Source organism: Physeter macrocephalus, chromosome 2, assembly GCF_002837175.3.
Source record: "Physeter macrocephalus isolate SW-GA chromosome 2, ASM283717v5, whole genome shotgun sequence".
NCBI classification, from domain to species: Eukaryota; Metazoa; Chordata; class Mammalia; order Artiodactyla; family Physeteridae; genus Physeter; species Physeter macrocephalus.
The window spans coordinates 42,521,965-42,536,894 of NC_041215.1; the positions used below are offsets into that span (position 1 = coordinate 42,521,965).

The following is a 14,930-nucleotide window of genomic DNA, read 5'->3' on the forward strand; positions in this document are numbered from 1 at the left end:
CATCGCGGTGCGAGGGCCTCTCACTGTTGCAGCCTCTCCTGTTGTGGAGCACAGGCTCCAGACGCGCAGGCTCAGTAGTTGTGGCTCACGGGCCTAGTTGCTCTGCAGCATGTGGGATCTTCCCAGACCAGGGCTTGAACGCGTGTCCCCTGCATTTGCAGGCAGATTCTCAACCACTGCACCACCAGGGAAGCCCTAAAGAACATTTTGATTAACTGTTGTCTTATCACCGCCACATAGCTGACTTGATTGTTTTTTTTCTTTCCAATGGTTTAGTTAATTGCTTAGTCTCGATATTTCTTTTTCCTAATTATTTGGTATTTATCTGAAATTCAAATTTAAATGAGTGTCCTGTACTGTTTTTTTTTGTTTTTTTTGCGGTACGCGGGCCTCTCACTGCTGTGGCCTCTCCCGTTGCGGAGCACGGGCTCCGGACGCGCAGGCTCAGCGGCCACGGCTCACGGGCCCAGCTGCTCCGCGGCATGTGGGATATTCCCGCACCGGGGCACGAACCCGTGTCCCCTGCATCGGCAGGCGGACTATCAACCACTGCGCCACCAGGGAAGCCCCTGTTTTGTTTTTTGAGTGTCCTGTATTTTTATTTGCAAAATCTGGCAAACCTATACACTGAACTTCAGGGGCTTCAGCTGCAAAGTGGGAATAATAGTGTTTTCCCTGCAGGGTTGTTTTGATGATTGGCGATAGATAGAATATGAAAAGCACTGAGCACAGTGTTTGATACATGCACAGTAAACATCTGTGGAATGAATGAATGATTTACAATTACAAGGTAGCTTATTTAACAGTATTTATATAGTCAAATGGATGTGGATATATAGATGTTATATGCTTTTTTAATGAAAGTAAAATTTAATTTGGATAATTCAGAACTGAGAAGCTACTGGAAGGCCAAATTATCCAAATTGTTTATTTTCTAGACCAAAGTAACTCATGAATTTCCATCTCTATTTCACTTTATGCCATGTCAATACAGTCAGTGTCTCTACCCCAGTTTCTCCAGGGACAGACTGGAGATAATGATATTACCTCAGAGGGGTGCTGTGGGAATTAATCAGTTATTATTTTTTTAGTCTCTGAAAAGAAACCACTTCTTATATCAATATTTATTATTAGTTAGAACTAACATGAAAGTTTTGAGCTGAGAATAGTTTTCCAATAGCACAGTAATTGAGGATCTGTTGATTAAGCTCTGGATCCAGTTACAGGTACCAGTTTTTTAAAACTTAGAGGCTTATCCTGAGGAGTGAAAAATGTGGTTATGAAAACAGACATTGTCCCACTACTGGGCATATACCCTGAGAAAACCATAATTCAAAAAAAGCCATGTACATTGCAGCTCTATTTACAATAGCCAGGACATGGAAGCAACCTAAGTGTCATAAAAATAATGGCCAGAAGAACCTAGGGGCAAGACGGGAATAAAGATGTAAAGATGCAGGGGCTTCCCTGGTGGCACAGTGGTGAAGAATCTGCCTGCCAATGCAGGGGACGCGGGTTCGAGCCCTGGTCTGGGAAGATCTCACATACCACAGAGCAACTAGGCCCGTGCGCTACTACTACTGAACCTGCGCTCTAGAGCCTGTGCACCACAACTACTGAGCCTGCGTGCTGCAACTACTGAAGCCCGCGCGCCTAGAGCCCATGCTCCGCAACAAGAGAAGTCACTGCAATAAGAAGCCCGTGCACCGCAACAAAGAGTAGCCCCCGCTTGCTGCAACTAGAGAAAGCCCGTGTGCAGCAATGAAGACCCAACACAGCCAAAAATAAAAATAAATAAAATAAATAAATTTATATTAAAAAAAAAAGATGTAAAGATGCAGACCTACTAGAGAATGGACTTGAGGATCCGGGGAGGGGGAAGGGTAAGTTGGAACAAAGTGAGAGAGTGGCATGGACATATATACACTACCAAACGTAAAATAGCTAGTGGGAAGCAGCCGCATAGCACAGGGAGATCAGCTCGGTGCTTTGTGACCACCTAGATGGGTGGGATAGGGAGGGTGGGAGGGAGGGAGATGCAAGAGGGAAGAGATATGGGGACACATGTATATGTATAACTGATTCACTTTGTTATAAAGCAGAAACTGACACACCATTGTAAAGCAGTTATACTCTAATAAAGATGTTAAAATATATATATATAGATATATGGTGATGGAGCTAACAGATTAAAAAAGAAAAGAAAAGAAAACAGACACTGAATGACAGCAACAACTGTTGAAAATACAATTAAAATAAAATTTAGTGTCTTCCAAAAATATTTCTAAACCTCAGTTTATGATGTATGGCAATTTTAGACTATCGTTTAGTACAACAAAATAATTTAGAGTCCTTTGGATTTTGTTGTCTGTTTCCTTGAACTCTAGGTGACCAGAATATCTTTCACTTTTTCTTTATCTGTTTGTGTCTCTACCATAAGGGAATAGAAGAAACTTTCCTAGCAGCAATTGATTTTCTTTCAGTTGGAAAGTCATGTGATCTGACAGTACCTCTGAAGGTAAATGCCAAGAGTAGGCAGTTGCCATTCACCAGTAATCAATGTCCTTGATTATGCATGTGGTTTTGCAAGTTACTTTGGGAAAGTCTCTATGGCCAGAAAATCTAAATAAGAAGATCAATACCCTAAAAAGACAGCATTTAAAAATGTATTCTCTTAACTTTAATCACAACTAAATATTATGCAAAGCATAGGCTCTCTGATTCCCTTTTCAAGATAAAGATAATAACTGCAAATGGTCTGAAGGGATCTAAACAGCTATCGTACAAATGGCAATGATGTCAAGGGAATGCCTGTAAGCAAGTTGACAGTGGTTCTCCAGGGTCATCCTTGGGAGCACATCATTTCCCAGGGGTGCTACATGACTTCTCCTCGCATCCAGCTGGAAGAAGGTGTAAATAGGCTGCTGCTGTGTTCTTTTATTATTTTGTTTTCCACTCTTAAGTGTCCAATTTAATTCTGTTTCTTTCTCATATTTCCTGCCTGAAACTTTCTGGAACTGCATTTGAAAAAAACTTATTTTTCTTTAAAAGGAGTCAGACGTAGTCTGTTCCCTTCTCACCCCTCGCCCACCCACCTACCCAAAGACAGAAGCAAACATCAGATTAACTGACCAGCAAGTGTTGAAAGTTGTTCAAGGTCATCTTGCCATGAACTTTGTAGAAGTTGCATTTGGGGAGCCTGGATTCCATTGATGGCCAAGAGTTGCCTTTGGACATCAGAATTAGCCACATGGACCGCGGTTTGATTTCTGTAATTGCAAAGGGTGATATCTACTCCATTTTCCAGAAGAAATCCAACAACCTGCAACACCACAGCATTCTAATTTAGCCTTTTTGAGTACCAATAGTGTCTTCTGGGTTGGGTAGAAAACTTATTTAGTGGGGCACAGATCTGATTCATGATATAAGAAAGGAGAATAAGAGGCATAAAAATGAAGGATTGATTTGGATGCAGGTGACTGCTATTGCCTTTTTTAAATTTGGGAAATGAAAAAATCTCCATGATATGGGTAGTTTGGGGATACCATTTTTTTAACGAAAGGTCTGTGAATATTTTATTTTAAACCCACATAAAACATTGAAGTCCTCCTATTAGTATCATCTATAATTTAGAATATAAAACCCCCAAATTCAGGCTTATAGATTCTTGACTGTTTCAAGTATTTCCACAAGTGTTTTTAGGGAGAGAATAAACGCTATTCAAAATGGTAAAGGGATAATTTATTCAACAAATATGGACTGAGTAACAAGTGTGTATCAAGAACTGACCTTGGTGCTGAGACTCCAACAATGAACAAAACGGGTAACCAGTCTCAGAATTTTTTTCAGTGGGTTTTAGCTACTAAAAGGGAGCTCTGGCCCTTTTGGGGGGATTTGATACAGACAAATTCTCGTGGTGAACCACAAATGAGGCATTAACTAGTGTTCAGTTTCTTCCTGGCAGGAACTGGGTTACAATGCTGATGAAAGTCACCCCTTAAGAAAGGGAAACAGACACAGAGGAATCCAGACAAATTCTTGCGATTAGCCCCACTGCCCCAGAAAACTCCCTTGGCCTTTATGTTAAAAACAGGTGAAAATTTACAAAATGTTATCATGACAACGGCTCAGCAAATTATTCAGATTAAGGTCGAATCCTTTAAAAAACAGTCCTGCTGTGAAAGTTAAGCATGAGCCAACCAAAGGCTACAGACCCCAGCTTCAGTCAGAAAGCAATGTGGCTGCAGCCATTGAGGGATCCTAAAGGTACAATAGGTGGTGTCAGTAATAATGACCCTGCCCCCTGATCTAGGGCTTTGTTATGAACCCAAAACACTGGGAGTTCATTTGGTTGAGCAACATACTTCTGGAAACCAAAAGTATATGCATCTTTTTTATTGTCCTGGAGCCATTCTCTTTTACCACGTTCTTAACTCCTCTCTCCCCCTGTACCTCAACCTCATTTGCCCTATCTTCAAAGGGGACTGAAGTTTGTAGCCTCCCACATGAGTATGCTGGTGAACTTTGGGGAAGGGAGAGACTCAAACTTTTATGGCTCACTTGGATTCAGATTCCCCAGTCACCATTCTGCCCAGTCCCCAGGGGGAAGCGGGTCATCTGAATTCAGCTAATGGGGTTTGGGTAAGATTCACAGTGAGGAAGGAAAGCTAACGTGATTGGTCCTTTGGGCCATTCAGTGTACTATGATTGTTGTGGCTTCTATCTCTAAATGTATGATAGGAATTAATGTAATTTTTGTGTATACCCAAAATTCAAGGTAATGATTATGAAGGGTGGGGAACACAATTCAGGATGAGCATTTAGCGGACTTTTGACGCACTGCAATGTCCTAATATTTTGGCTTGGATAGTAGATACGAGGGTGCAAGTGTCATTATTTTTCTTCAGGTTGTACATACATGATCCTTTTTTTAAAGAAAGCATATAGGCTGGAACTTCCCTGGTGGTGCAGTGGTTAAGACTCCGAGCTCCCAAGGCAGGGGGCCCAGGTTCGATCCCTGGTCAGGGAACTAGATCCCACATGCATGCCACAACTAAGGAGCCTGCCTGCCGCAACTAAAACCCGGTGCAACCAGATAAATTAATAAATAAATCTTTAAAAAAAAAAAGCATACATGCTATATTTTATAATTTGTTTAAAAGGTGTTAATAGAAAGGAGTCAAAATAGAAACAGAGTTAAGAATATAGTCGGGAGAGGGTAATTGAGGAAGCGAAGGTGGCCCAGCAGGGTTAAGGGTTCACTTGCATTTGGCCTCCCAAGAACTTGTAGAGGCACTGAGGTAGGCAGTTGGGTGAAATTTGCCTTTTTCAACCAGTTTCCCCATTTTAAGCCCTTTTCTATTCCCCTTGACGCTTCCTCCTTGCTGCCCCTCCCCAATTCGAAGTCTCATATTGCTACCACTTTTACCTGCATTCTTTTTTTTTCACCTGCATACTTTAAAAGGATCTTTTATTTTTATTTATTTACTTACTTTTGGCTGTGTTGGGTTTTCGTTTCTGTGCGAGGGCTTTCTCTAGTTGTGGAGAGCGGGGGCCACTCTTCATCGCGGTGCGCGGGCCTCTCACTATCGCGGCTTCTCTTGTTGCGGAGCACAGGCTCCAGACGCGCAGGTTCAGTAGTCGTGGCGCACGGGCCCAGTTGCTCTGTGGCATGTGGGATCTTCCCAGATCAAGGCTCGAACTCATGTCCCCTGCATTGGCAGGCAGATTCTCAACCACTGTTCCACCAGGGAAGCCCTAAAAGGATCTTTTAAGTTCCCATATACAATGGTTTAAATGATCAGCAAGACCCAAATGGATTATTTACTCATTAGTTTATCCATTTAATAAATATTTATTAAGCACTTAGATGTGTCAGGCCCTCTAGCTGGATAGATAACTAGAACAAAGAGGACAATCTCCTGCTCTTTTAGGTCTTGTTATTATTTATTTACTCCTCTTGCCCTACTTTCAGGATTTTGTGCATCTCTTAGACCAGGGAGCAAATTTCCAGGTACTGAGGGGGCTGGAGGTGGGGAGTGGGAAAGGAAACAATAACTCAGGCTCCATTTTGTGGTCCCACTAGACCATAAGCTCCTCAAGGGTGACATCTGTGTTTGATTCACTCACTGTTGTATCCATCATGAAGTCTAGTATATTGCCTTGGGCATATCAGGAATATCTGTTGACTGAGTGAAGTAATGAGTAATGGTGATGTCTAGATTATTTAGGGTGTCCCAGTCCTCCCTCCAGTTGCTACCCCTCCTTTGTGCCTTCAAAAATTCTTTCATGGAGGTAGGCGATTATGCTATTCCTAACCATCTCATTTGTGGAATCTTTAGCTTATAAGACTATCCATGGGCCCCGGGACACCACATGTTACCTCTATGAGATTTTCTTCTGCTGCAGTAATGAGAGGTGTATTCCCAGTCTTTGGATGTAATAGTAATATGGTCACAAATGAGTTCCACATCACCTCTTGAAACTGCTTCCAGGAAATCATGAAACAGTTTATTTTTATTCATTTTGCTAGTTCCATGTAATTGCCTGCAAGAGGAAGGAAACAATTTAATTAAATGAGACCCAACAAGGTAGTGGGTAGTTCAAATGTAACATATTCTATCTTTAGTGTCACCTGTTTCCTTCTTTTATGGGAAAAATATTGTAACAGATTTAAAGACAATTTTGGAAAAGGGGAAAACCTTATAATCCCATCAGTCTTGGTTCTTTGCATACATTTTAAATTGGGAACAATAATAATTTTACCATCACTTTGCAGGTTTGATGTGGTATAGAAGAAAAAAGGATGGGTCAACACCAGAATGGAAAGAGTACAGGCTTTGGAGCCTGTCAGAACCTGGGTTCAAATTCCCCCTACTCAGGTTACCAGCTGTGTGACCTTGGGCATGTCACTCAACTTCTCTGAGCTTCATTTTCTCCTCTCCAATCTGGAAATGATAATCGTCCTTCAAATGGTTGGTGAGGATCTGAAATACTATATACAAAGCATTGACACATTCTACTGGTGAAAATTATTGTAGGATTTTATTTCCTTTAGTGCTGTTTATCAAAATCCCTACAATTATTTTCTTTATAAAAGCCCTATCTTCCCAATAATACTGTAAGCTCCTCAATAGCAGGGACATTTCATGCTTTATACTTTTGTGTCCTCCATAATTCTAGCACAGTGTGAGTCATCAAAGAGCATGGTGGATACCATTCTAGATTTTCTAGGTAAGTCCTAACTTTTTAAAAAATGTAGCCCATCTCGGTTTTCCAAATCATTGAAATATCTCTTAAATTGAAAATTTCAAAGTCACCAAACTACCTCCCCATGGAGCTGCTTGCTGTTGAAAACAGCATAAAATCCTTTGTCAGACTCTTTGTTCCAGCTTCAGTTTCTGACACCATAGTCACTGTCTGTAGGCACATGCTATTTCATTGAATGGGTAATTTATTTACAATGAAGTGGCATTTGGTTGAAAGCAAAAGAACAAAAGGCCATTTCATAGTACAACTTTATGGAGAAAAGCTAAGAAAAATAAACAAGAAAATGTCTAGAATTGGTCTTCAATGTTCTAAATACACAACTGGGGACTTCCCTGATGGTCCAGTGGTTAAGAATCCACCTTCCAATGCAGGGGATGCGGGTTCAATCCCCGGTCAGGGAACTAGGATCCCACATGCCACGGGGCAACTAAGCCCATGCGCTGCAACGAAAGATGCCGCCACGAAAGATCCTGCGTCCCTCAACTAAGACCTGATGCAGCCAAAAATAAATAAATAAATAAATAAATAAACAAACAAACAACTGCCTTCAGCATTCATGGACCAGACTACTTAAGCCTTCTTTCTTAAAGAGAACATGTACTTCACCCCAGAAATAGTACTGTTTGATAAATTCATCCATTCATTTAAGAGGATACTATATGTCCTTCAGGAACTTTCACTGACCTGCACAATAGAACATAGCATAAAATAGTTAAGATAAAATACAAAAAAGTGTCAAACAACAAATAATGAATCTTAAAGATGTCAGAGAATAGAATGGCCACGTGAGCTGGAACACAATGTGGGAAGAAAGGTATTAATAATAGTTGAGGGCTTCCCTGGTGGTGCAGTGGTTGAGAATCCGCCTGCCGATGCAGAGGACACGGGTTCGTGCCCCGGTCCGGGAAGATCCCACATGCTGCGGAGCGGCTGGGCCCGTGAGAAGTTGGAAAACCAGAGCGAAGGCAAAAGGGTAGTTCTGACTTGGGAGAAGGGTATCAAAAAAAGTCTATACCTAGGATCAATGAGGAGAGCGTGGTCCAGGTGGGAATGGGAATTTACTCTTTTACTTCTGAATGGGCTGGGGAGCCCATGGAGTGTTCTGGGTAGTGCCTTTTAGGTACTTTAGTAAGATTCCTATGACAGAGAATAGAAAGGTAGAAACAAAATTTTGAAAGTAAAGCTTAACAGGACTTGTGACTGATTGGCCATAGAAAATGAAAGATGGGTCCAAGAGGATATGGTTGGGCAACCGGGGAGACCTGATGGTGGAGGCAGGCATTTGCTTTTACAGAATGGTAAGAGATGAGGCCAGCAACAGAGACAGCATATAAGTAGAGTGTCTTGTCTCCTTGGAATTCAAAGAAATGTGGCCCTAGCTTACTGCAGTTCCCTAAACTAGCTTGAGCATTATGCTGTCCCCTTGTTATAAATACATTCCCAAGTTCCTTTTGACTTGGTAGGTCTGGGATGCAACTGGGACTCACTTCATTTTTTTTTTTTTTTAATTAAAACATTTTGGGCTTCCTTGGTGTCGCACTGGTTAAGAACCCGCCTGCCAATGCACAGGACATGGGTTCCATCCCTGGTCCGGGAAGATCCCACATGCCGCAGAGCAATTAAACCCGTGGGCCACAACTACTGAGCCTGTGCTCTAGAGCCCGCGAACCACAACTCCTGAAGCCCACGCACCACAAATACTGAAGCCCACACGCCTAGAGCCCGTGCTCTGCAACAAGAGAAGCCACCACAATGAGAAGCCCGTGCATCGCAACAGAGAGTAGCCCCCGCTCGCCACAACTAGAGAAAGCCCGCGCACAGCAACGAAGACCCAACGCAGCCAAAAATAAATTAAAACAAAAAACCCAAAAAAAACATTTTAATAGATTCTTTTAAAATAGACTTTTTATTTTTTAAAGCAGTTTTAGAGTCACAACAAAATTGAGTGGAAAGCACAGTGAGCTCCCATATACCCCCCGACCCCTTCTCCACCCTCACCTCCCCACAGTGTCCCATCATGAACTTTCAGCACCCGAGTGGTACATTCGTTACAGCTGATGAACCTGCATTGACAGTTACTATCCAAAGTCCAGAATTTACATTAGGGTTCAGTCTTGCTGTTGTACATTCTAGGAGTTTGGACAAATGCACAATGACATGTATCCACCATTATAGTATAGAGTAGTTTCACTGCCCTTTGTGCTTCACCTATTCAAGCCCCACTTCTCCCTAATCCCTGGCAACCAGTGATCTTTTTACTGTCTCTAGGACATACTTTTTTTTTTGCTCAATTTTCAGGTGATTCCTATCATTAGACAACTTCTAGAAACTCTGAACTAGTGATTAGAATCCAGTCCACAGTCTTTCTTGCAATTCACTGTCCTTCCTTTTTTTTTTTTGATATGGACCATTTTTAAAGTCTTTATTGAATTGGTTACAATACTGCTTCTGTTTTATGTTTTGGTTTTTTGGCCCCAGGCATGTGGGATCTTAGCTTCCCGACCAGGTATCAAACCTGCACCCCCTGCATTGGAAGACGAAGTCTCAACCACTGGACCGCCAGGGAAGTCCCAACAATTCACTTTGTTTCTAATTGACATTTATCATTACCACTTATTCCTTTTGATTTAAAGTTCCTAGAATAAAGACTAGTTTTTCTTCCAAATTTCTAATAAATAGTAAACTGAAATAGAGAAGCAATTCCTCAAGTTTTTCTCTACCTTTGCTTAAAGTGATGTTACATAATGATAGCAATAATATAATAACAGCAATAATATCCAACATTTATTGAATGCTCACTATGTGCCATACACTATTCTAAATGCTTTACCTATATTTTATTTTTTAATTTCAAACAACACCATCAGAACAGTAGTATTATTACCCATATTTTACAGATGAGGAAAACGAGACATAGGCATTGACAAAAGGGGATCTTATGCCGGAAAGATGCAGGTGCAAGTGACCCAAAAGACTTCATGCAACTAATACATAAAGGAATGTTTGTAAAATAGGCCTATTTTCACTTCCTTGTTTGGACCTTAAAGGGGGTTGGGTTAATCATACTCCTCATTAGCAGTATTGGACCATTTCTGACTTTTCTCTTGTTTCATTTTATGTTTTTCCCCCTTCAGCTCTGCTCCCTCCTCCCCCTCCTCCTCCTCCTCCCCCTCCTCCCCCTCCTCCCATTAGTTTGGATTTGCCTCACAGGAACCCAATCTAATGTGCCTAAGAGGTATCCTCAGACATGTATGTATCTTTATAAGGCATATTGTGCTGTTATACATGTGTGCATGTTTTAAATTTGCACAAATGATATTGTACTAAAGATCTTGTTACTTTTTAATGTGACATGTTGTTTTTAAGATTTAGCCTTATACTTATGTGTACCTCTGGTCGTTTGCTTCTAATGGCTGAATGGTATGTATCCGCCATATTCAATGTCTCTTCCCTTGGTGATGGACATCTAAGTTGCCTCCAACTTCCCAATCCACAAACAACACAGTGGTAAATATCCTTGTTCAGGCCTTGTTATGCACTGTGCAAAAGTTTCACGGAGTGAATGGTTTGAGTGCATTTAATTTCCCTAAATACTGCTGGGACTGTTCTCCAGAATGACTGCACCAATTTACATTTCCACCAGTAGTGCCTGTCTCTTTCCTTTAAGCTCTTCTAAATGAAGCAGACATTTGGTTGATTGCTGTCACTTAGTCATCATTATCCTAATCATTAACATTGAGTAAGCAGGGTATTTGGAACTTTAAAAAAAGCTGAGGAGCAAATGATACACTCAGAATTAGGCCGCAGAAAAACTTAAAACCAATATACATGTCTATTCCAGCAAACCGCTTTGCAACTTGGATTTATATACTTATTTTTGAAGGCAATATTTGCAGTATCATTTCAGTTAAAAGAAATGCTTTCAGAAACAAAAGATAATAAAAACCTGTCCTTCAATAAAGATGAAAACTGGATAATCAAATAACAACTAGACTAGAAATACATATTTATATCACCAGCTCATCTATAAAGCGGAAATAAAACCCCAAAGGTGTTTTTTCCCAAGCTTATTACCCCTAGCAATGAAATGACAATGCATGTTATGGAATTGTGGCTTAACTCTTAAGTGAGAGCATTTCAAAAGTAGTATCTACCTCAAAAATAAAAACTAAAATTAATATTTAAACCAACTGCAACCCAAAAGTTATTAAATCCAATCACTACGGTACTGGGCAATGTGGTCGCTTATTTGGTAATCTACTGTCTCATACACTCAGCAGTGACTGGAGAGCACAATAATGATTGAATTGACATACAGCAGTATCCCTATACATAGGTAGCTCTTTCAATGAAAGTGGACGGACCCACCCTACTTTTTTTTTTTTTTTTTTTTTTTTTGCGGTACGCGGGCCTCTCACTGTTGTGGCCTCTCCCGTTGCGGAGCACAGGCTCAGCGGCCGTGGCTCACGGGCCCAGCCGCTCCGCGGCATGTGGGATCTTCCCGGACAGGGGCACGAACCCGTGTCCCCTGCGTCGGCAGGCAGATTCTCAACCACTGCGCCACCAGGGAAGCCCCCACCCTGCTTTTTATCAGTGAGCTCCATTTCCTCTTCTGATCTTCAATCTGTACATTTCCATCTTAAGTTTTTTCATGAAAAAGCTTTTCTCAATTTTTCTTTTAGGATTGTTTTGATCAACGATTTTTTTAAGCAATAACATTTCATTCCACCGGGTTTGCTGGTTTAGCATCTATTGAAGCCCCGTTCTTGTATCTTTAATTGTATGTATGATTAATCTACAATACTTGTAAAACAAAATCTTTTTATTATACTTTACATATGATTTAGAATCTTATGTAATTAAGACTTAAAGCAATGGGAATCTCCTTTTATGTTAAGAAAATATAGCCAAGAACACATACAATACTGAGTGGCACAAGAAGGTTTATACCATGTAAAGTTAACAGATATATAGGTGATTAAACTAAAATAAAAGATTGTTGCTGGGTATAATTCAATGGACATAAGTATTTTTATATACTTTTCTTGTCCTTACCAGTTTAGCCTACTGGTTTAGAGGCATTTATATAAACTATTGGATGGGATTGTTTCAATATTGGAAACGTCAAAAATAGCTTATTGCAACAACTCTAAGGATATAATTATTTGAGATTAAGACACAGTTTCCTCTATCAGTTTACCTGATGTTCCTCCTTTGGGACATCCTTGGGGAGAAAAAAAAAGTTGCAGCATTTGGTATTATCCAAAATGTGATGAAAAGTGGAGATTTGGCTTACCTGTGGTATGTTTTGCAGAGGAAGTTGGTACACTGTTGAAGAAACACCAAGCCAAACAGCAGTCAACGTCATTCTAATTCATCGTGGCACTGATTTCTGGGACAGCTGTCAACCCACACTTCAACAAGGGATCCATTTAAAAGCAGCATAGATATCGATTTTTTCTTTGATTATTTTCCAGTGGTTCACAGCTCACAGTACTTGAAAAAAAAGATATTTAAAGCTGGTTCTGTGTGCACAAACCCTTCAGTTAGCTGCAGAGACTCCTTAGTTTACGGCCTGTCACCTGGGCAACCATCCACTGAGCATTTAGCTTGGAGATTTGAAAGCAGTACAATTTCATTCAAGAAGGAAAACAAGTGTGTACACTCTTCGAAGTTGCTGTTTAGATGCTTAAAAGAGTTCGACACCTATGGACTTTCACGGTTGGCACAATTGCCATTATCACCTTATCTACTGAGATTTTTTCCAGGAAAGCTGTACCGTTATAATTGCTGTAATGTGCCGAAAGGTCCCCTTTCTAAATCTGAATATGGGTTACAGAGTGAGAATCCCATAGATTACCCCCAACTCGTTGTATTCTTAGAGTCATGCTTGAGAAAGCACTAGTGAATGGAAATTCTTATGTGAGAACATATTTCTTGTCTAGACTTGTGCTATTCCAGAGCGAAATCTTCAGTAAATGGCCTGGATTTTTGTTTGAGTCATAAATGGTAATAAATCCAGCTGAAAGAGACTTTAAATTGTGGTCTACAAAAACATACTCATGAGGAAGTAGACTCAGGGCACTCCAAAACATAAGGTCACCTGGCATCCCTGTGCCGCCAAATTCTTTTCCACCACTTACTGAAGGATGCAGGGGTTTCTCTTCTAAAGATGTACTTAACACTATATATACTCACCTGAAAAGGGTTTAAATATTTTATCATAACAACAACTAACATTTATTAAATGCTTCCTAGGTTTGTCCTTTACATGAATGATGTCATTGAACCCTCACAACAACTCTATGGAATAGATAGTATAATCACCATCTTCCCCATGTTACAGATGAGGACAATGAGGCTTAGACATTTTAAGCTAACAAATGGTAGAGCCTGGGGTTAAATCTAAACAGCCTGACCACCATGTTGAAATATTCACCACTTTTACTAAGCTAACATGCAACACACACACACACACACACACACACACATTTACACCCTTAGGTACTCACACACTCGCTCACACACACTTCTCCAGTGAGTGAACACGACAGGGTAAAAACCACTCAGAGATTGCTAGGTTTCTGTATACTCTTTCATCAACCAATTCAGCCTGACGCAGATTGACACGAATCCAAGTACAAAGCAGTTTGTTACTGTTTTACTTCCTACATCCTACCTTGTTTCTACTCCCAGGAGGAATAGTACTCTCTCTTAGCTTTTATGTCAAGAGAAAGTTACAAGTACTGTAGTTTTCGATGTTTAGCACTTCTGCAGGGTTACCCTTGGGTTCAGGATGCTCTGCAATCCATGAATCTTTCACTTGGTTCCCCAAAGAGTAATCCTCCTCCTCTGTCTCGTTTTGAGAAATATTCATTCAAATCATGTTTTTTCAAGAAACTCAGTTTTTCAGAAAAGTGATGAGACAAGCATGCAAAACTAGGGCAGTATTAGGTGATAAGGCCACCAGAGAGCTGTGTAAAATGCTCTAAGGAAGCACGGGAGGGGAGTGTCTAACTTTTGGAGATATACCATGCTCATAATTAGGAGGCTTGATGTTGTAAAGACATAAATTCTTCTAGAAGTGTCACAATCAAAATCATAAAGTTATTTGGGGAGCATTAACAAGCTGATTTTAAAATTTATATGAAAATTTAAAGGGCCCTAATTAATGAAGATACTCATAAAGGGGAATAAGGTGCTATTTGAATGGAATAACAGAGAGATCCCATAAACACACCCATACATACATGGTATACACACCTGGTATGCAACCGGGGTAGCATTGCAAATATTGGGAAAAACATGGTCTTTTCAATAATGTGGAGCCAATGCGGTAACCATATGGGAAAAATATATCTTCTCCTCACACTATGTGCAGAAATAAATTCCATTACCTCAAGACCTATATGTGAAAGGTAATACTAAAATGCTTTTAAAGGGACTTCCCTAGCGGTCCAGTGGTTAAGGCTCCACACTTCCACTGCAGGGAGCGTGGGCTCGATCCCTGGTCGGGGAGCTAACATCCTACATGTCCCGTGGCGCGGCCAAAATAAAAGAAAATAAAAATACTTCCAGGGCTTCCCTGGTGGCGCAGTGGTTGGGAGTCCGCCTGCCGATGCAGAGGACGCGGGTTCGTGCCCCGGTCCGGGAAGATCCCA

The 14,930-nt window shown here is 40.8% G+C and overlaps 1 protein-coding gene across 1 annotated transcript in view; it reads right to left on the reverse strand.

Annotated features, from left to right (window-relative positions):
• MAP3K19 (mitogen-activated protein kinase kinase kinase 19) overlaps positions 1-14,930 on the reverse strand; it is a 40,670-nt gene that overhangs the window by 25,199 nt on the left and 541 nt on the right. The window contains 3 exon segments of the mRNA XM_055079184.1: positions 3,133-3,322; positions 6,383-6,446; positions 6,448-6,546. Coding sequence (XP_054935159.1) covers positions 3,133-3,322; positions 6,383-6,446; positions 6,448-6,546 — 353 coding nt within the window.